This window comes from Neofelis nebulosa, chromosome X (assembly GCF_028018385.1).
Source record: "Neofelis nebulosa isolate mNeoNeb1 chromosome X, mNeoNeb1.pri, whole genome shotgun sequence".
Lineage (NCBI taxonomy): Eukaryota > Metazoa > Chordata > Mammalia > Carnivora > Felidae > Neofelis > Neofelis nebulosa.
In genome coordinates, this window is record NC_080800.1 from 107,374,680 (window position 1) to 107,394,980 (window position 20,301).

General features: G+C 47.8%; 2 protein-coding genes across 7 annotated transcripts in view; one reads left to right on the forward strand and one right to left on the reverse strand.

Moving 5' to 3' along the window:
* The first annotated feature begins 4,524 nt into the window (after positions 1–4,524).
* On the forward strand, positions 4,525–15,772 carry RAB33A (RAB33A, member RAS oncogene family). 2 transcript variants are annotated; one of them, XM_058714786.1, is made up of 2 exons: positions 4,525–5,238; positions 15,184–15,772. In XM_058714786.1, the coding sequence occupies exons 1-2, from the start codon at positions 4,969–4,971 to the stop codon at positions 15,637–15,639; spliced, it is 726 nt and encodes a 241-aa protein (XP_058570769.1). In that variant the 5' UTR covers positions 4,525–4,968; the 3' UTR covers positions 15,640–15,772. The 2 variants fall into 2 exon arrangements, with proteins under 2 accessions (XP_058570769.1, XP_058570770.1); XM_058714787.1 differs by having other exon boundaries at positions 4,583–5,226.
* The window catches only part of ZNF280C (zinc finger protein 280C), an 88,936-nt gene continuing 74,335 nt past the window's right edge, over positions 5,701–20,301 (reverse strand). For 2 of the 5 annotated variants that reach the window (XR_009257347.1, XR_009257351.1), the window contains exons 22-23: positions 17,686–19,164; positions 5,701–12,180 (exon numbers count right to left, since the gene is read on the reverse strand). The gene's annotated coding sequence lies outside the window, so the exon portion shown is untranslated. The remainder of the gene's footprint in view (positions 12,181–17,685; positions 19,165–20,301) is intronic. The other 3 variants (XR_009257350.1, XR_009257349.1, XR_009257348.1) reach the window with 3 other exon arrangements.

Below are 20,301 nucleotides of genomic sequence, written 5' to 3' on the forward strand. Positions count from 1 at the left end.
AGCAGGAGAAGGGGGAAGCGCGACTGTCGGCCTAATGCGCAGGCGTAGTACTCAGCGCCGCATTGCGATTGGCTCGCACGGTGAGAGATTTGCGCATGCGCCTAGCTGCCCGCACTATTGCAAAGACCCCGGCCGGAGGTTTTTGCAAGTTTCAACGGGTTGGTGGTAAAGTGTTCCGCTCATCGAGTTTGGAAAACTGTCCAAGGAGGGAGCCGTGGAGCCACTTTGCCTGGCGGTTGTGGCCTGTGCTGCTGCCGTGGCCATAGCACCGCATTTTGTTCTGTCTTAGGCTGCTAACTACTAGGTACTAAGCCTTCCGGATTCTCTGGCTGTATTCCACTTCCAGTTTTTCCATAGGTCTGAGCCAGAGCACCTGGCTTCCCAGATTCGGAGTGGACTTCCGTCTTTTACAAATTGCTGGCACTTTCCCACCCAGTCCCTTTTTTTGCAAGTAATCCTTCCGTGCTCTCTTTCCCCATATCGTTTTTTTTATATTGTGGAATTTTATGTCCTAGATGCTGTACCAGGTACTGCGGATAGTTTCCTGTTAGGACTTCTGTGCTTGAGAGCAAGGATGCTGGCAAAAAGAGTTCGTGTTTCACCGAGAAATCCTCAGCAGGACTTTAGAGTTGTGGGAGGAATAGTAGGGTGAGGGGTTGAGTGTAAATAGGTGTTTTGACTCTCCCAAATGTAAGCTAAATTGGAAATAATATTTGACTTTATGCAAAATATAAACGTGCCTTTTCCAAGGTTTGGGGTTACTTATTCATTTAGCAAGGATTTAATGAATACTTGCCACTTGGACTGTACTACCAAAGGGGCTCTGGGGCATGTGGAAAAGTATAAAGTGGTCACTAGTTAGGGAGATGACATATACTATCATTTAATTCTCACTTAGGTAATAAGAATGACTAATTCAGAGCCAGAACAAGAGAAACTGTATGGGATGGAGTAGCTACGGAAGGACTTCATGCAAGTGGTTCTTGAAGTGTGTCTGGAAGGATGAGTAGTAAAATTCAAATAGTGGAGGAGGAGGAATGATATTTCAAAGGGTTAACACATTGGGACCAAAGGTAATATTTTTAGTGGTTAAGTACTCCTTGACTTTGGATCCAGTCTTCCTAAAGGTTGAATCCTGCCTCTACCACTTGGGCAAATCACTTAACTGTGCCTCACTTTCCTCACCTACCAATCTCATAGGGTTATTGTTTTGAAGATTAAATGAACTAATATTTGTAAAGTATTTTAAAGGAAACACCATGCTGTTTAAAAGGCTCAGAGGTATAAAACAAACAAACCCTAGCATATTTTCAGGGGACAACTGCCTCAAATACCTACTAGGAAGTAGATAAGGACAGGCCAACATGGTGGGACCAGATGTGACCTGGCAAGAGTTTGGCGCTAATCTTGTAGGTGATGAAGTTAGTATTATTATTTTGTATTTGAGAGAGAGAGAAAGAGAGAGAATCTTAAGCAGGCTCCATGCTCAGTGTGGAGCCCGACATGGGCGCTTGATTCCACAACCTTAGGATCATGACCTAAGCCGAAAGCAAGAGTCTGATGCTTCAACCAATTGAGCCACCCAGGCGCCCCTAGAGAGAGAGAGAGAATATATTTTTTTAAAGATGTGTATTCATTTTTGAGAAACAGCACGAGCGAGGAGTGGGAGAGAGAGGGAGACACAGAATCTGAAGCAGGCTCCAGGCTCAGAGCTGTCAGCACAGAGCCCAGTACAGGGCTCGAACTCACAAACCATGAGATGATGACCTGAGCCAAAGTCTGACACTTAACCAACTGAGCCATCCAGGCGCCCTGAGAGAGAGAATCTTAAGCAGGTTCCACACTCAGCTCAGAGCCTGATGCACGGCTCAATCCCACAACTCTGGGATCATGATCTGAACAGAAATCAAGAGTCAGATGCTCAACCAACTGAACCACCTAGATGCCCCTATTGTTTTTAGTGGAATAGGGATAGAGAATAAAATTACAAAGGCCTCGTTTTTGGAAGTTTAACCAAGGAAGCAGTCTTAATTGGGGGAAAATAATCCAGGGTTCCCTTATTCATTAAAAATAATTTTCAGAAGTGCAGGCAATGGGTGACTTTTTACCTAGGACTGCTTTGGGGGATAAATATTGAAAATACCAATTACACAATAGGTCGTTAAAACTGTTTATATTTATTTAATATATTAAATGCCTAACATTGATATTTATTGCTATTTCTAAAAGCCAATAACAATAATAAATATGGAATACAAAATCATATCTGTTGGTGACAGAGGCTTTGGAAAACAGTGTCAAACTGATGATCAGGTACCTATGAAAACAGCTGGGTGTATTTGAAAGTCCATCATTTAATAATGCACAACTAACACAAAGAAAAGGTGGTGTATAGCACATTTATTTTTGCAATAGATGCAATGAGGTACTTAAAAAATCTCTTTAATGAAAAATTATATTTCATCATTTTTTTTTGCAAAAGCAATATACACACAACAACCTTACTTCCAAAATATAAGTGGAATTTCCCCCCAAATCTCACCCCACAGAGGTAACAAACGCTCTTGATTAGGGTATGGAGCCCATTTTGAGATACCATAATGCCAGAAATCAATGTTTCTACCTTACAAATATATAAACTCTCAGACATAGTGACAAGTTTTTGGTGGAAGCACACATGTAAATAGTCTTAGGAGGATGTAATGTTTTTATATCCCTCAGAAAGTGAGCACTGATTCTGGCTGTGAGTTGGCAGAGCTCCTTTCCACTCTACCTACTGGGGTATGACTAATTAATACTTAACTCCCCTAACCCCCTGCTTTATAGCTACTCTTCTGTAGATAATGTTCACCAAGAGCATTACAAATGCAGAAGAGAATAATGCAGGAAACTATTATTTATGTATCAGCCAATCAAAAAAACAAAATACTGCACATGAAGATTGCTATTCATACTGTACAAGAATAATTGGTATTCATAATGATGACCTTGGATTAGCCAACTAAGATTAAATCCTTCTCGAAATGGTTTTAATATTGAATAGTATAATCTAGGGTTTTAGAGTGACTCTAGGGTTTAGTGAGTGACTCATATGTATGAGAAGAGTTAGCTATAAATATATCTGCTAACTCATCTAAGAAAGGTTATTAACTAGAAGACCCAAGTTTTCACAGCCATCTTGAGTAACTTGAATTTGGCTGAGCAATCACATTCCAATTTGCATATAGATCTATCACTGATGCACTGAATTGTTCTTCTCATAGTGGGAATGGATTTAGTCACGTTTGTCTCTTCTGCAGCTCAGCCTCACACACAAATAAGATGGCAGCTCTTGTGTGCTGCTGGTATCCCTGACTTTGAAGGCATTAGTGAATAACTCATATGTCAGTGCAGTCGACATGTGTCAAAATTGCCTTAGCCTATGAAATGTGTGAGAGGAGGGAGAAAGTTTTAAAAGCAAACAAAATGGGTGCATTTTATTGTATGTAAGTTGTACCTCAGTAAAATTGGTTTCAAACAAGCAAATTCTGAACCTGGAAATCACTCTTGGGAGACGGAATATAGGTCTCCACCAAGATGTGTGATGCTTAGTAAGCTTTGGGAAGCTGCCCCCTAATACCGTAAGAAAGTTCTGTTCATTTATCATCTTCCAAGCATAATCTAGACTTCGGGCAAAGTAGACCCAACCACTTTGTTCTACATTCAGTTGCAGAGGGGTGAACCCTCCTTGGGGTTTCCAATTCCTTTTGAAACTTCACCATTCTGGAAGGACTTATGATTTTATGGACATTATTTCAGATGGAAGACACTGTAAGGGTTATGCTATGTCCCAAGATCCCTCCTCCTGGGTCTGTAAGGGTTAGTCCAAGAAACAAGGTTCCCTTTTGCTGGAGCTGCCACCACTAGCTTCCCCCCTTCTCCTACCCTGTATGGCCCTCTCCGGCGGCGGGCCTTCCCCATTGGCCAGCCAAACACAACCGACCGCGACAGCCAATGGAAGCCGCTCTCCTGAACATTCAGAGGATGGGTGCTCATGGTGTGATGAAGGGAGGTTGGCGCCTGGCACGCGCCACCCCCCCCCCCTACATCTGGCAAGTCGGTGACAGAAACAGTAACTCCCCCTACACACGCACACCCCGCGCCCCCGGCTCCCTCCTGTCAGCTGCGCCGGCCCCCACAACCCAAGGCGTGTCTTGGCAGCACCCTCCCCGGCTCCTCGGGGCGCGCGAGTGCACCTGCTTACTCAAAAAGACAGAGCATCTCTTTATTCCCAGGCTTGGGAGGGAGCCGAGGAGGCGTGCTCAGGAGGTGAAAGAGGTGTCTCTGCCCCTCCCCGCCCCCCTCCGGGTACTGTTGCTCCGAGGCCGAAGTGCTCCCGAGAAGCCTTAGGGTGCAGCTGTCTTTGTCCTCCCCAGCTGTGCCCCCTGCCCACCGACCCCGCGCGCTCTGAGAACGCGGGGGTGGGGAGCCCGCAACCTATAAAATCAATGGGGGCGAGGAGAACGGAAGACCTTCCCCGGTCGGTGTGCGCCGCTCTCAACATCCCCTCCCTTTCCTCAGGCTTCCGCCCTCCGGTGTGTCCCAGGGGTCCAGGCAGGGGAGGGCCTAGGCGGCGGCCGCCTGGAGAGCGCCGTGGAGCCGCCCGCGCGAGCGTCCGGTCCGGGGCACGGGCAGGAGGAGGAGGCTCGCGGCCGGCCCCTTCCGTCTCTCGCGCACTCGCCGGCTTTTGTGCCGGTGCCTCGGAGCTGCAAGGAGGGTGCGCTGGCGGAGGAGGGGGGCCTGGGGTGAGAGGCACCCCCTTCACGCGCGCGCGCACACGCCGCCGGCGCACGCACACACGCGCGGACATACACTTACAGACACGCACACACACGCACAAAGCTCGCTCGCCTCGAGCGCACTAACGTGCCCGCTCTCTTTGTGTGGAGCCCTCGAGCGGGGTTGGGGCCCCGGTCCGGTCCGGGGGAGATGGCGCAGCCCATCCTGGGCCATGGGAGCCTGCAGCCCACCTCGGCCGCGGGCCTGGCGTCCCTGGAGCTCGACTCTTCGCTGGACCAGTACGTGCAGATTCGCATCTTCAAAATCATCGTGATTGGGGATTCCAACGTGGGCAAGACCTGCCTGACCTTCCGCTTCTGCGGGGGGACCTTCCCGGACAAGACTGAGGCCACCATTGGCGTGGACTTCAGGGAGAAGACCGTGGAAATCGAGGGCGAGAAGATCAAGGTGATCCAGACGGTCAGGTCCGGGAAGGGAGGGACCTGGGAGGGGGCCTCGCCTGAGGCATCGCTCTAGTGGTTGTAAACGTCCAGCGCGTGGCCGTGTCGCCGCGTGCCGAGCCGAAGACCCTCGGCACCTCCTCATTCCCTTTCGTTTCTCTAAGTGGCATGGTCCCCACCTCACCCGTTTTGTTAGGGCTGGCGGGAGTGGTTGCACTCCTGCCCTTTGCCCATGCCTGCCACCTGCCATAGGAAAAGCATGTTTGATCCCATCCTTGACCCTGAGCCGTGAGCAGTGGCACCTGTGGGCAGAGGGAGGTATAAGGCTAAGGCATCTCTTGGTCCCAGTCTGTGGGATGGATCCCAAAGCACTTTGCACATCCTGAGGTCTCTTCTACTTCTTGGGTGCTGGTGGGCTGCAAAAACCCACTTTGGCTAAGCCCTGAGGCATGAGAGAGGGGGAAAACATGGAAATCCACAGTGAATGAAAACCGCTTTATTTTAAACTACAGTTTATGGTTAGGATCAGGACTGAGGTGGAACAGGGGTGAAGTGGGGTGGTTCCGGCACAAAGCCATGAGCCCTTTTAAAGCAATTGAGGCAGGGTCACCCGCCAGCCCTTCATAACAAACTTGTTCTTTTGGAACAGTCTCCTCTCAAATGGTATCTTGTTTATTTGTCTGGGATACCTAATGAATGAACTACCTCATTACTCATTCTGTTGGTATTGTCTTCAGCAGGCCCTTGTAAAAATGCAGAGCAACTTATCTGAGGGCCAAGGAAAGTGTCTTGCTCCTCCCCACCCCCACCCCCATTAGCTTATTTATCAAATTGGCTAAGTACAGATATTCTCATCTGACCATTTGTGCTCACGCTGGTTCAGAAAACGTAGAAACTCGACAGGACAGATACATTTCTAGGTGCAGAGGGAGGACATGGCAAGGGCAGCTTCATGTGTCAGGGGATCAGAGGGGGCAGGATTATGGGCAGGAATGCACCTCAAAAGGCCCTGGGCACTAAATACCAACTCTACTGGATCCACAGCTGGGTTTTACTTGAGCCTATGGTCTGACGCTGGCTGTTGGGTGGAGGTCAATTTCCCTCTTGCTGGTCAGGGGCCCAAATGACCCCAAGGTGCCTCTTCTGAGTGATGTGGAGAGAAGGGCTGAGTAACGGGGGAGAATGATGAAACACTAAACTGTGCACAACTCCAGATTCCTTGATTATTAAAATGAATGTGTTTTAAAATGGCTTCGGAAACTGGGCCGAGGCACTGGATGTCAGGAAGATGGGCAGCTAGGTACTGGTAAGGGAGAGCTCTGGAGAGCAACTGAGCCCCAGGGTCAGGAAGATGGGGCACTGTTTTGAAATAGAGACCTTGTTTGTCCCTTGCATTTTGGGGGGGAATTGCTACATTTCCTTTTTAAAGTCAAAGTAGCTGTCTGTATCTTTTTTCTAGGGCTCGTATATTGACGTTTGCTTGGTTAGGACGTTCTCTAGTGTGTCTGACTTCTTTAATGTAAGGTTGTAAGATTCTGGAATTTCTGGGCACCAGGGTGGCTCAATCAGTTGGGTGTCTGACTTTGGTTCAGGTCATGATCTTGCAGTTCGTGGGTTTGAGCCCCATGTCAGGCTCTGTGCTGACAGCTCAGAGCCTGGAGCCTGCTTCAGATTCTGTGTCCCTCTCTCTCTTTGCCCCTCTCCTGCTTGAGTTCTCTCTCAAAAATAAATAAACATTAAAAAAAGCTAAAAAAAAAGATTTTGGAATTTCTGAAACATGGCCTTTTATTTTATTATTTTCATTAAAAAAAAATGTGTATTTATTTTTGAGAGAGAGGGAGAGGGAGGGACAGAGAGACAGCGGGACAGAGGATCCGAAGTGGGCTATGTGCTGACACCAGTGAGCCTGGTGTGGGGCTCAAACCCACCCACAAACCGCAAGATCATGACTTGAGCCGAAGTTGGATGCTCAACCAACTGAGCCACACAGGCACCCCTATTCTTTTTAAAGTTTATTTATTTTGAGATACAGAGAGAGAGAGAGAGGGAGGGAGGGAGGGAGGGAGGGAGGGAGAGAGAGAGAGAGAGAGAGAGAGAGAGAGAGAGAAGTGGGGGAGGGGCAGAGAGAGAAAATCCCAAGCAGGCTCCATACCGTCAGCAGATACCAATGTGGGGCTCAAAGTCATGAACCCATGAGATCATGGCCTGAGCTGAAGTCAGGCGCTTAACCAACTGAGCCACCCAGGCGCGCCCTGAAACATGCCTTTTTATATCTAAAGTAGAAATATACTTATGGATGTGTTCTTAAACCCTCAAAGACCTTAAAATTTAATGTTATTGCTTGCTTAAAATCAAGTGTCACATTGAGCCAAAGAATTCTCTGGATTTAAAAGAGGGAGAATAAGTCCACCTGAAATTCAGATGGAGGAGAAAGAAAGTGTTTGGGAGTTTGGGGCAGGAGGAAGGAGAGAGAACAGGAGGAGAGGAGAGGAGAAAGCCAGAAGTGGGAAAAGGGAGGTGAAAACAAGTAGAAGAGGGTCACTGCCCAATGGCCTTGGGGACATTTTTAAAAGACTCCTTCCTTCCTAACAACCAAGTACTTAGCTAAACTGGAGTTTACAGTCTTTGCCAAAGATTCCAGACTTTTTCCCAGAGGGCAGAGCCTGTGACAGTGTGACTCACTAGAAACAGAGCTCAGCACAACACCATGTGCCGATAAGTGCTTAATACAGGCTTTTTTGGGAAGATGATATTTTTGAGAGGGCAAAGCCTTGTGACACTGTTCATAGAGGAGCCCTCCGAGTGCAGATTCCGAAGGAGCCCAGGGTGGGGTGTGGGAGTGGGGAGATAGTGACCCTGCCTCTTGTAGAGCTGCTGCAACCTCAGGGCCAAAGGCAGCAGGCGAGACCAGCATGTCTGTGGGAAGATGGCAGAGCAAGGCAGCTAGCACATGATCTAGATGGGAGGAGATTTTGCCCCACGCTCCGGCTGGCCTGGAGTTTTTCAAGGAGCAAATGCCAAATCCATGCTAGGAGGTGACTGCCAAAGGCTTCTCCCTTTGGGGGAGGGAGAGAAGTCCAATGTGACAGGCTGAAGTGGCCCCAGGCCACAGCCAGCAATAGAAGGCCGTCAGGCAACAGATGCCAGCCTCACAGGAGGATGGCAGAGAGGTCTCTGCAACTCTTCTCTCAGTCCAGGGGTAGGGTGTGGCCTCTCCTGGGCAGCCTCCCTGTGTCCCAAGGTAGCACATACATCAACCCCTGCAGGGGGGTGACTGAGTTCTCAAATTTAGGGCTACTCTCTTAATTACAAGGGCCATCTCTAGGGCTTTGAAGCCCCATTTGGTGTTTCCAATCAATGTGTCCCACCCCCTCCCCATCACAGAATTTATAATCCAGTGTTTCCTGGTTCACATGAACATCAAGAAAAGCTTCCAATGAGTAGGCAATAATAATAATAATAACAACAACAACAACAACAACTTATACATTTTGACTAAACCAAGAGCCTGGGTTAGGTGCTTTACAGGCACTATCTTATCTGATCTTCACAGCAGCCCTATGCAATTTGGACTATTATTATCATTCCTATTCAATAGATAAGGAGACCAAAGTTAGAGAGATTAAATAACTTGCCCAGAGGCGCATGGATCTGAGCTTCAGTCTTTGAGCCTTGAGCCCAACCACTTGTCTCTCTCACTATCCTGAGTTCTCTGTGACAGGGTCAGAACTTCAATGTGGATTCAAAGCCCAAGCTGTTTAACACCACTCTCTGCTCTAGGGGGCAATTTCTAGCCTGGGGGGTGGGGAGGTGGGGAGTGTGCTCAGCGGGAGATGGCAGGCTGGACAGCTGGCCTTGTGGTCTCTTCTAGGCCAAGGGGTCCAGGGTTAGAGCCCTGGAACTTAGGAGCCTGCAAGATGTCTCCTTCAACTGCACCCCAGACACTGAGCTGAGTACCTAGGTTTTACTTTTTGCATCTTGACTGTCTCCCTTTGGATGTGAGAACCCGAGAATGTTCAGAGATGGAAGAGACCTTAAAGATCTCTAATCCAATGTGCTCATTTAACAGATAGGAAACCGAGGCTTGGAGAGGGAAAGTGACAAGATCACACAGGGACAGGCCTTCCACTCAGGTTTCCCAATTCCCTTGTGGGTGCTCTTCCCTAGCAATTTGGGCTGGTCCCATGGTGCACCCAACCCACGCAGTTACCTGTGACAGGGATACAGAGGGGCGTCATATGGGAAAGCTGACGGCCCTTCATGACATCAGCCTAGGAAGTGTGGAGGCCTTCTTGATCCTAAAGGAAGGGTGGAGCTTTCCTTAATGACATGATGTGTCCATCTCCTACAGGTTTAGCTAAATCATATTAAGCCTGCCTCAGTCTAAAAGCACTGGAAAGTGCCAAATAGTGTGTGAGGGGTGGGATGAGGGAGGTAAGAGAGGAGAGGCTCAGAACTAATTTTTGAGCCATTCTTTGTAAATTCTCATGGAAGCACCCCTGCTCCTGTCTCGTTTAGCTCCCCCAACAGCTGGTACCCCTCTGCCCCAGCCCTCCCGACCAGGCAAACTGCAGGTCAGCTGCGTCTGTGGGCAGGTGTCACCCAGGACTGTGGACTCTCTTCCTCTGCTGAGCACTTGGACAGACACCTTCCTGTGTTATATTACTGAGGGGACAGAGGCTGAGCTCAGTGTTCCCTCAGAAGCTGCCTGCAGTCAGAATGACATCATGTCTTCCTTAGGGCTTCTGAACTTCCATCTTATGCCAGTTCACTTAATGGCTAATTATCCATCAGTGTGTGTTTCTCTGCCTGCCTTGCTGCCTCTCTTTCTGTGTGTGCGTTTCTCTTTGTCTCTGTCCTCCTTTGCCATTCTCTGTGTCAGCCTTGTGTGTGACTGTGTGTGTATCTTAGGTGCAGATGGGACAGTCCAGCTAAATGAAAAAAGATTTGTTTTCGACTTTTCCCATCATCCACTTGGGCATCCTCCAAAGGTTACAGATGTATCTGTCTCCCTTTTTCTACTTCTACCCTCCCCCGCCGGCCTCCAACAAAAGGACATTCACTCCTCATCTATAGAAAGATGCCAGATATGTTCCAGAGGGAAAAGAAATACCCGTGTGAGCTAGGAGCACGTGCAGGGGTGGGGGACTTGCTGAAGCTTGCTCAGGCAGCGGCAGCCCCAGGATAATGGTTTAAAAGCCTAGATTTCTCTTCGGCAGCTCTCCACACTGTGCCCCTGGAGCCTCCTCCAACACCCCTGTCACTCTGGGCCTGCCCCCAGCCGCCTGTGGCACATTGCTGGCATTGCTTTCTTTCCCCCTCCCCACTGACTGCCTTGGCCTTGGCTCCATGCCATCATCAAGAAGCCAGGCTTTCTGTGCTTTCCAGGAGGAGAACCAGTGCATCCAGGGAACAGTGCTACCAGGACAGCCGATGGGCCCTCTGAGACAATGGCAACAGCCAGCACTTACAGAGTACTTCTATTTTGCAAAAGCTCTTTCTCGTGTGTTAATCTGCCTCGTCATTTACTCTGCTACTAAGTAGAGGAGCTGGAACCCAGGTCTCTCAATGCCATGCCTACTGCTGCTGCATCTCTGATAGCACCCGCTCAATTAGCTGTTGGACCAGACTTGATGGTGGAAGTTTGGGGCCAGGGAGGAAGGGAGAGTACGTATTAGGCGCTGTGTCGTGTACTCATGAGGAATGCTAATCCTCACAGCATCCCCACGGAGATGGCTGAGGTTATCTTTAGCTTCCAGGGGAGGACACTGAAGACAGAGTAAGTAACTCACCTAAGAGCACCTGATTAGTACATGATCCTGTTGAGGTTTGCACCCAGGTTGGTTGACTCCACGATGCCCTCACTAGCCCTGGGAGAGAAAAGAGGATCTGGGGAGCATGTATGTGGCTAGGAAGCAGCCAGCACACCTGGCTACCGTGTGGATGCGGTGCCCACAGAAAGGGAAGAATGGATGAGAGGAGTGCCAGCTGGAAAGCGGGAGGAGATACTTTCGCTGTCTGGCAGGGATCAGGGGTTTGTGAGGATGCTAAGAACAGGGACACCAAACTCCCAAACAGAATGAGGTCATTTGTGTGCAGTGAACTGACTGCTGCGCTCTCCCTTTGTGATGGCTCTGAGGCCACACCATCCATTCTGACTTTGTGCTATGAGCAGCCTGCTTCCGGACTCACCGCTTGCCATTGACGGGGGTGCAAAGAACTTAGAGTGGGGTTTATAAAAAGCTGCAATGGGAGCAGTGCTACACTTTAAATTCTGAGCCTCCAAATAAAAGCTTCAAGGCTCCCCGTGGCACTGGAAAGGCAAGGAGGTCTACAGCAGGAAGGATCCTCCCTGCAGCTCTGGCAGTTTGGATGGTGTATACAATTCTGAAGGCAAAGAAAAGCCAAACAGCCAACCCACTCAGCCCCAAACACCTCACACACTCCCACCCGTGTTCCTGCTGGTGGCAGGTATTTTTAGAGTTCTGAGCTCATGGTGTTAAAGCATCTGCCACATGCCTGAGGGCTGGTAGGGATTCAGCCTTACTCAGAGGCAAGAGTTAGGACTAGTGGAGGGTGGAGGTGGGGATCAGGAGCCAAGTGGTAATGATATTCTTGTGCTATACCTGCTCTCTTCCCATTGACCTCCATACCTTTCCTGGCCTGCTCTTTCTTTCTGCTCAGAGCACTGGAGAGGTGGAAAAGTGAAAATCTTTTCTCTCTCTGCTTTCAGAAGCAAATCAATGTTCAAGGACTTACATTTTCTGTGTAACCAAAGTCGAATGTTTTTTCTGAAATTGCCTTGGGAGATACGTAGGATGCCAGACTGTAGTTTTGGTGGCTCAATACTGCCTTTTGATGATGATGATGATGATGATGACGACGACGACGACCATGGTGACAAGTGATCTGATGCAGAAAAAGGCTGCTTACAAGTTTGGCTGGAGAAATGTCAAGAGCACTGATGAAACAAGTAGACAACAAATAATATATTCTAAATGGTGTGGTACAGACTCAAAGTACAATAGAAAGTTAGAAGAACAGAGAATTGAGGAGAAGGTGGAGAAGAATGGAGTTTTAGGAAGAATGTGGGCATGAGCCGAACCTTGAAGGATGGGTGAGATTTGGAGAGGGCAACAAGGGGGCGACCTGTTCTGCTGGGGAAGGACGGACTAGCAGGACCAAAGGTACAGAGGAGGGAACGAACCGGGTATAACTGAGTAGTTTGAAACCAGGCTGGACCGGGCCGAATGATGTCAGACAACTTTTCCATTTGAGGCCACATGCAGAAGAGGGCTGTCATAATTTCCTAAAGAGGAAGGTGTCACGCTGATACAAGCAGGGATTTAGGAAGCCTAGTTTGAAAGCAGCATGCAGGAAGCACTGGAGTGGAGACATCAAGAATCCAAAAGACTTTGCTGTAGTCCAGGAGTGAGGAAAGGAGGGTCTGGCCTAGGGACATGAAAATCAAAACAGAAGGAGTGAATTTGACAGTTGTGCCAAAGGAACGTGGCAGTAATGTCAATAGAGGAGATGAAGGAGAGCCTAGACAATGAAAATTGATGTTCAGAATGATGATGACTCTGGGGCCCTGTAAGATCTTCACTCAGCAAAGAGATTCAATTATATTTACCAGATTATACTTATTGACTGCTAACTGCAAATAAAGGCTATACTTGGTTTTAAGAGCCATAGTAGTCAATTAGTGACCATAATCAAATTTTCTTTGATAACTGAGAATTGCATAGGGCCTTGGGCCATCATTCTGAGAATAAATTTCTCTTGTCCAAGACTTTGGATGTATAAAGGGAAATAGATGGGGTGATTGTGTGTCTTCTACTCCAGAGTATCCCTTGGGAATTGTGTCTTTGTATGTGTTACTGATAATCAGCATTTTTTCCTTCATAATTTGGCCTTTATCCCAAAAGCTGAGATGCAGAAGAAAAATCCAGTGAGCTAAATTGCCTTTTTCACATCAAAGAAGTGAACTTAGAATAAATGGAGCTAAAAGGTGAGATTTTTTTTTTGAGAGAGAGAGGGAGCTAGAGAGCAGGGGAGGGGCAGAGAGAGAGGGGGACAGAGGATCTGAAGTGGGCCCCTGCTGACAGCAGCAAGCTGGATGTGGGGCTCGAACTCAAGATCTATGAGATCATGACCCGAGCTGAAGTTGGACGCTCAACCGACTGAGCCACCCAGGTGCCCCTAAAAGGTGAGATTTTAACACTTTGTTTTATTTAAAAAGTCATGTAAAGGGCACCTGGATGGCTTAGTCAGTTGAGCGTCTGACTTTGGCTCAGGTCATGATCTCACAGTTCGTGAGTTCGACCCAGGCATTGGGCTCGCTACTGTCAGTGCAGAGCCTGCTTCAGATCCCCTGTCCCCCTCTCTTTTAAAAATAATAAACAAACATTTAAAAAATCATTTGTCTAAAAAAATTAAAAAAAAATTAAAAGTCAGGTAAAAATACAAGACAAAGTGTTTAGAAAATTTGGAATATACCAAAAAAAAAAAAAAAAGAAATAAATAGCACCTATAGTCCCACTGTACATAAATACCATTAATTTCCTGGTGTGTACACTTCCAGTTTCTCCTAGGTATATGTCTATTTTTTTAAGTTTATTTATTTTGAGAGACAGAGAGAGGGAGGGAGGACGCGTGTGTGCACATGAGTGGGGGAGGGGCAGAGAGCAAGGGAGAGAGAGGGAATCCCAAACAGGCTCCACACTGTCAGCACAGAGCCCGACACAGGGCTCGAACTAATGAACAATGAGATCATGACCTGAACCGAGATCAAGAGTTGGACCCTTGACTGACTGAGCCATCCAGGCACCCCGGCATATGTCTATTTTTAATATTAAAAATATTAAGGCCATAGCATATAAAAAATTTTGTATACTGCTTTTTTCACTTCCTGATATTTTATGAGAATTTCGTCCACCATTTATTCTTTGAAAACATTATTTTTAATGGCTGTATAATAGCCCACTGTATAGATATGTACATACACTTTTGCTATTCTTAGTGATCATTTAGGTTGTTTCCTGTTTTTTTTTTTTTTTTAAATTTTTTTTTTTTCAACGTTTTTTATTTATTTTTGGGACAGAGAGAGACAGAGCATGAACGGGGGAGGGGCAGAGAGAGAGGGAGACACAGAATCGGAAACAGGATCCAGGCTCCGAGCCATCGGCCCAGAGCCCGACGCGGGGCTCGAACTCACGGACCGCGAGATCGTGACCTGGCTGAAGTCGGCCGCTTAACCGACTGCGCCACCCAGGCGCCCCAGTTGTTTCCTGTTTTTAAAAAAGTATAAACACTGCTATTAAGATCCTTGTACAGGGGGAGCCTGGGTGGCTCAGTCAGTTAAACATCCAACTCTTGATTTCAGCTCAGGTCATGATCTCGCGGTTTGTGGGTTTGAGCCCCATATCAGTCTCCACATTGACAGTGCAGAGCCTGCTTGAGATTCTCCCTTTCTCTCTCTCTCTCTCGCTCTCTGCCTCAACTCCATTCGTGTGTGTGCATGCTCTCTCTCTCAAAATAAATACACTTTTAAAAAATTAAAAAAAAATCTTTGTACAGAAATTTGACCACATCTCTGCTACTTTGTATGGATTTCTGGAAGTGATATTATAGGCTTGAAGAGTTTTGAACATTTTCAAGGTTCTTGATAATATTGCCAAATACTCCTCCAGAAAAGGTGACCAATTTACATCCCAGTTTTTCAACTAAAAGCCTTAAGATTTTTCGACTCAAGATTTTCAACTCAAATTTTTGAGAAAAATGTTAAAACCTGGAAAGAAACTTCTTTGTATACTTCGAAAAGTCCATTCTGCCAGTCTTTCAAAGAACCCCTTACTGTGTCAGGGCTTTTCACCTGATTTTTATAAGATCACAGAACCATATTTTCTCCTATCCATTCATGTTTGCTTTTCTGACTCCAGATATGGGTTTTTGTATCTTCCAGGTTCAAGTATGGGACACAGCAGGTCAGGAACGCTTCCGCAAAAGCATGGTCGAGCATTACTACCGCAATGTGCATGCAGTGGTCTTCGTCTATGACGTCACCAAGATGACATCCTTCACCAACCTCAAAATGTGGATCCAAGAATGCAATGGGCATGCTGTGCCCCCACTAGTCCCCAAAGTGCTTGTGGGCAACAAGTGTGACTTGAGGGAACAGATCCAGGTGCCCTCCAACTTAGCCCTGAAATTTGCTGATGCCCACAACATGCTCTTGTTTGAGACTTCGGCCAAGGACCCCAAAGAGAGCCAGAACGTGGAGTCAATTTTCATGTGCCTGGCTTGCCGATTAAAGGCTCAGAAATCCCTGCTCTATCGTGATGCTGAGAGGCAGCAGGGGAAGGTGCAGAAACTGGAGTCCCCACAGGAAGCTAACAGCAAAGCTTCCTGTCCTTGTTGAAACCAAATGGTGTAAATACAAGATCAATTATTACTGGAGTTTTTTCTTTCCCTTTTTTTCCTGTGCCTGCAAAAATGCTGACATCTGCTTGTTTCCATACAAATTGATATTAAAATAAAATTTGTATAGATTATCACACGCCTTGATGTCTTGCTTTCCACCAAGAAGACATTTCTGATTGTGAGGAGAAGAGGCAGCTCGCCCTACTAGAACAATAATGCTTTGCCAAGGCACACTCCCTACTAGACTTCTATGCCACCTGAATCATTTGAGTCACTTCTTCAGGACTAATTCATTCTGTCACTCAGTGTCATCAGTGGGCAGAAACACCCAGAGAGGGTGGGATATAGACCAGATATGTGGAAGGATAGAGAAGTCTTGAAAGGAGATGCTAACTTATAAATATTTCCTAGGTTCCCTGGATGTTGAGAGTAGGCTGCTCTCTCCTCATTTCCCAAAGTTTAAAAATAAAAAGTATAGGTTGCCCAAGGGGCCCAGTTGCTTCCAAAATAGTTAAATCCTGCCTCCCATTTTTTTTTTTTACCAATCAGTCTGTGACAGCCAGAGTGGTATTTTCCCCCTACCCTTTCTTGAAGAGGGCAGGGCTCAAGCTAACAAATACCTGTTATGCCCCCAGATCCTTGCTAGGTGCTATGGAGGAAACATAACAAGGGGAGGATTTGTCCCCTGTTTCCAAAGACGCTCTGATCTGGTTGTGGAAACAATGTCCATACTGAAACTACTTGAGAACAAAAATTAAACAATATCACCAAGTTTGAGGCTGTGCTATGGGAATTGAGAGCATTATGTACTCAACGATAGGGAGGAGCCACTGAAAAATAACTTATTTTGTATGTTGAATAAAGTGTTCCATCTGGTTTGGTGGAGGGGGGGAGTGGCCAAAGTAGGGAGGCAGGAATGACCTTGGGGGTTGAATGAAAGGACAAAAGCTGAGCAGCCCTAGTGGGGGAGCTGAGGATAGGGAGGCCTACAAAAAGAGGCAGGACAGTTTGTTGCTCTTTGAGGCAGTGGGAGTTTTTGTGGTTTTCCAGCAGGAATCCTGTAGGTATTTGTTAAATGTCTGGTCCTATGGATGTGAGAGTCCCTTGTCCAATTGTTAAAGTAATTAAGAGTGGCTATAAAGGCATAGCTATAACAGCCTCAAAAAGATTTATTTCAGGGGTACTCTTTTTTTTAAATGTTTATTTCTGAGACAGAGAGAGACAGAGCATGAGTGGGGAAGGGGCAGAGAGAGAGGGAGACACAGAATCAGAAGGAGGCTCCAGGCTCTGAGCTGTCAGCACAGAGCCCGACGCGGGGCTTGAACTTATGGACTGTGAGATCATGACCTGAGCCGAAGTCGGTCACTCAACCGACTGAGCCACCCAGGAGCCCCAATTTTTTTTTTAATGTTTATTTATTTCTGAGACAGAGAGAGACAGAGCATGAGTGGGGGAGGGGCAGAGAGAGAGGGAGACACAGAATCAGAAGCAGGTGTTTCAGGGGTACTCTTTAAGGCTGCTCTCTTGTCAGAAGCCCATGGGGAGAGGGTCCCAGGCAGACAACCCCTGAGCACTTTCCTCTGGTAGGTGAACCCAGGTCTGTCCCCTATCCTCCTCCCCACCCCCACCCCAGCAAAAGATCATACATACCAGAAGCACCTCCCACCCAAACAAATAGCCTGTCTGGTCCTGCCTAGTTGTCCTTAGAGCCCTCTTCCTCCAGAACTGGCTAACTCCCCACCCCATCCCCATCCCACCCTCACCTGGCCTCAGGCGAGTCCCAGTCACCGGTTTGGTTTTCATTACTTGACTTCTGCCTTGATCCATCATTGAAGCCTGCCTAGTACCCCAGTTAGGGCTAGGTTTTTTTTTTTTTTTTTTTACTAGTTGTCCCCACCTAACACCCTGCCCCTGAATCTCACCCAAGGGGCTAGGAGCCTGTTGTCTGTTGGCGAACTGCTTGCTGAACCCCCTGTTGCTATACTTCTCCCCAACTGACTTGGGCCTTGAGCCTTGTCTCAGACTTCAGATGCTGAGTCCTTACCCAGGACACGACCTGCTGTTGTGTGGTGTCTTTTGGCTCTTGACTTGGCTGCAGGGCTGGGCCATCTCTCAGTTGCTGCAGGTACACTTATCCATTCTGATGGTTACATTTCAGTCTGGGTCTTGGCCTGTCTTGTTCAGGGTCCTTCTCTGCCGTAACAGGGTCAAGATAACAACATTCTGAGTCCTCTAATCAGGATTGCCTCTTCTAGACCGGAATTGCCTCTGACACCTTTCAGTCATTCAACAAATATTTACTGAGCATCTACTATGAGCCACTGTGCTAAGCCCTGGGGATAATGCAGGTGAACAATTTAAATCCTGCTCTCACAAAGGAGATAGACACTATACAAGAAGTGAGATACATAATGAGAGAATTTGAGAGCAATAAGGACTCTCAGGGTCATAAAACAGGGTAAATGGATGGAAAGTGAGGGAGGTGGGGGGAGGGCAACATATTAGATACAGTGATCACAACAGGTATCTTTGAAGAGGTAACATTTGGGCTGAGACCCGAATGGAGAGGAGCAACCAGGTATGAGGTCAGAACGAGAACTCCAGGCTGAAGAAACAGCAAATGCCAAGGCCCTGAGGCAGAAGTGAGGTTGGTGTGCTTGAGAAACAGAAAGGAGGCTAGTGGGTGCAAGGGAGAGCATGTGGGCGATGAGGCTGAGAAGTAGGTGAGGCCAGGTCTGTTGGGCTGGAGTTTTATTTAAGTGCAGTGGGAAGCGAGTGGAAGGTTTTATCATCACCTAGACTCAATAGCCTTTGGTAAGATTCAGCAGGCTTGCTGACCAGCAAGAGCGAAAAGCCTCTACTTTCCTTAGCTCTTCTGAGAGGAATAGACACCTTTCCTGGATGACTCCTGAATGTGGGCCTTAGGACTGTCATTTCCATACTGGCTGCCCCCCGTCTTAAAAATCAGACTCTGAACTTCCCCAAGACTATCATCTTTTGGTCCTGCCAAGGCTCTGGTAATTTTGCTTTGAGTAGAAGGTGCTCACTAATCCTACCTGCCTCTGTCCTCTGAGCCTCACCTGCATGATCCTGTCCTTTCCTGCAGTAATGACATTGTTCTCCCTCAGGTGCCTGGGAACAGCCAAGAAGTCCTGGGGCTTCCCACTGTGACCCCGGGAATCCTGAGAACCTCCAGGCTCCGCCCAGTCTCCTGGCCCTAGAGCTTGCTGCTAGCATCAGCAGGGTGGCACAATGGCACTCAAGCCTCCATCAGAAGGAGCAAAAGGATTTGGGAATGGGCTGATCCCAGAATGCCACCAGAGGAAGGGGACTAAGGAGGCCAGAGAATCATGACACCCTTGTTGCTGTTGAGGGTGGTGAGGAGCAGGGAGAATCAAGTGAAGTGAGGTGTTTCCAGGCCTCTCATGCAGTCTCACTATGTCTCTGGAATGATCCATGATAGCCAGTAGGTCTCCTCTACAGATCGTCTTCACTTTTCAGAGCTACACCCTTGAGTCTTCCCCTGTGTAACAGAGAGAGGACCCAGAGAAATAACTACCAACAGTTGAATGCCTATTATATGCCAGGCTCTGTGCTAACACACCACATTCCTTCACTAGCTCATTTAGTGCTCCTTCCCCGTGAGGTGCGGATAACAATTTCCATTTTACGTATATGAATATAGATGTACTGATTTAGTGACTTGTCCAATATAGTAAGTGGTGAGGCAAGATCTGTCTCACTTCAAGTCTGGGCTCTTTCTATATTATACTGTCATTCCAGCTAGTTCCAAGCTCCAGAACCTTTGCAGGGATTTCAGGTTCACTCTAGCCGGTCCCCCTGATCCACGGGGGTTTGGCAAGCAGGCCGTTCAATAATCAGGTGGCCAGCTTGGGACATTCCTCCTTGAATGGGATGCCCCTGGCCAGATTCTTCCAAGAAGCCCAAGTGGCTGACAGAAGTGTCAGCTCTGGGACAAAGGACCCCCTAAGATGTCCTTGCCCTAGACAATAAGCTGGGAACCACGCAGCCAGGTGGACTCTGCTGCTCAGCCTTTAGGGCTACAGGATTTGTCACTGGGCCCCCCAGAACTACCCATCCCCCAGCATCTGTGCATTTGCTCAGGCCCCCACATTCAGCCTGACGACTGGCTCTGGCCAAGTTCATGAGGCAGAGGACTATCTCAGCAGGATCCTTCAGTCAGACATCCCAGGACCAGATCCTGCTCTGAGCACATCACCGAGAGCAGTGCCCGGGAGGGACACCTAGCCCAGAAGAGCTGGAGAAGCCCACCCCCCACGTGAAGCTGACTTCAGACCACCCTGACTACGGGGTGGGATGGAGGGCGTGGAGGTGTGCCGAGAGTTCCCTGGATAGCACGGCTCAGCTTCTCTAGCAACAATGGCAGATGCAGAAAGAGGTCAACGATTATTCTCTTGTAACCCCTGAGGGGACAGCGTTGCTGCCTTAACTTCTAGAGGCTCTTCTCCACTCACCATCCCTCATCCCCCCACTGGGAGAGGCCTTGCTCTCTGGAGGGCTGGCCCAGGCTCCACTGGTTTCAAATATTTTTTTTTTTAATTTTTAAAGTTTTATTTATTTATTTTGAGAGGGAGAGAGAGAGGGAGCGAGAGAGCAAGTGAACATGACCGGGGGAGGG

Bases quoted from the DNA above. Each gene is read 5' to 3' on its own strand.
- RAB33A (XM_058714786.1), top strand. From the start codon at position 4,969: ATGGCGCAGCCCATCCTGGGCCATGGGAGCCTGCAGCCCACCTCGGCC. The intron at 5,239-15,183 runs GTCAGGTCCGGG...TGTATCTTCCAG, and splicing joins AGATCAAGGTGATCCAGACG to GTTCAAGTATGGGACACAGC.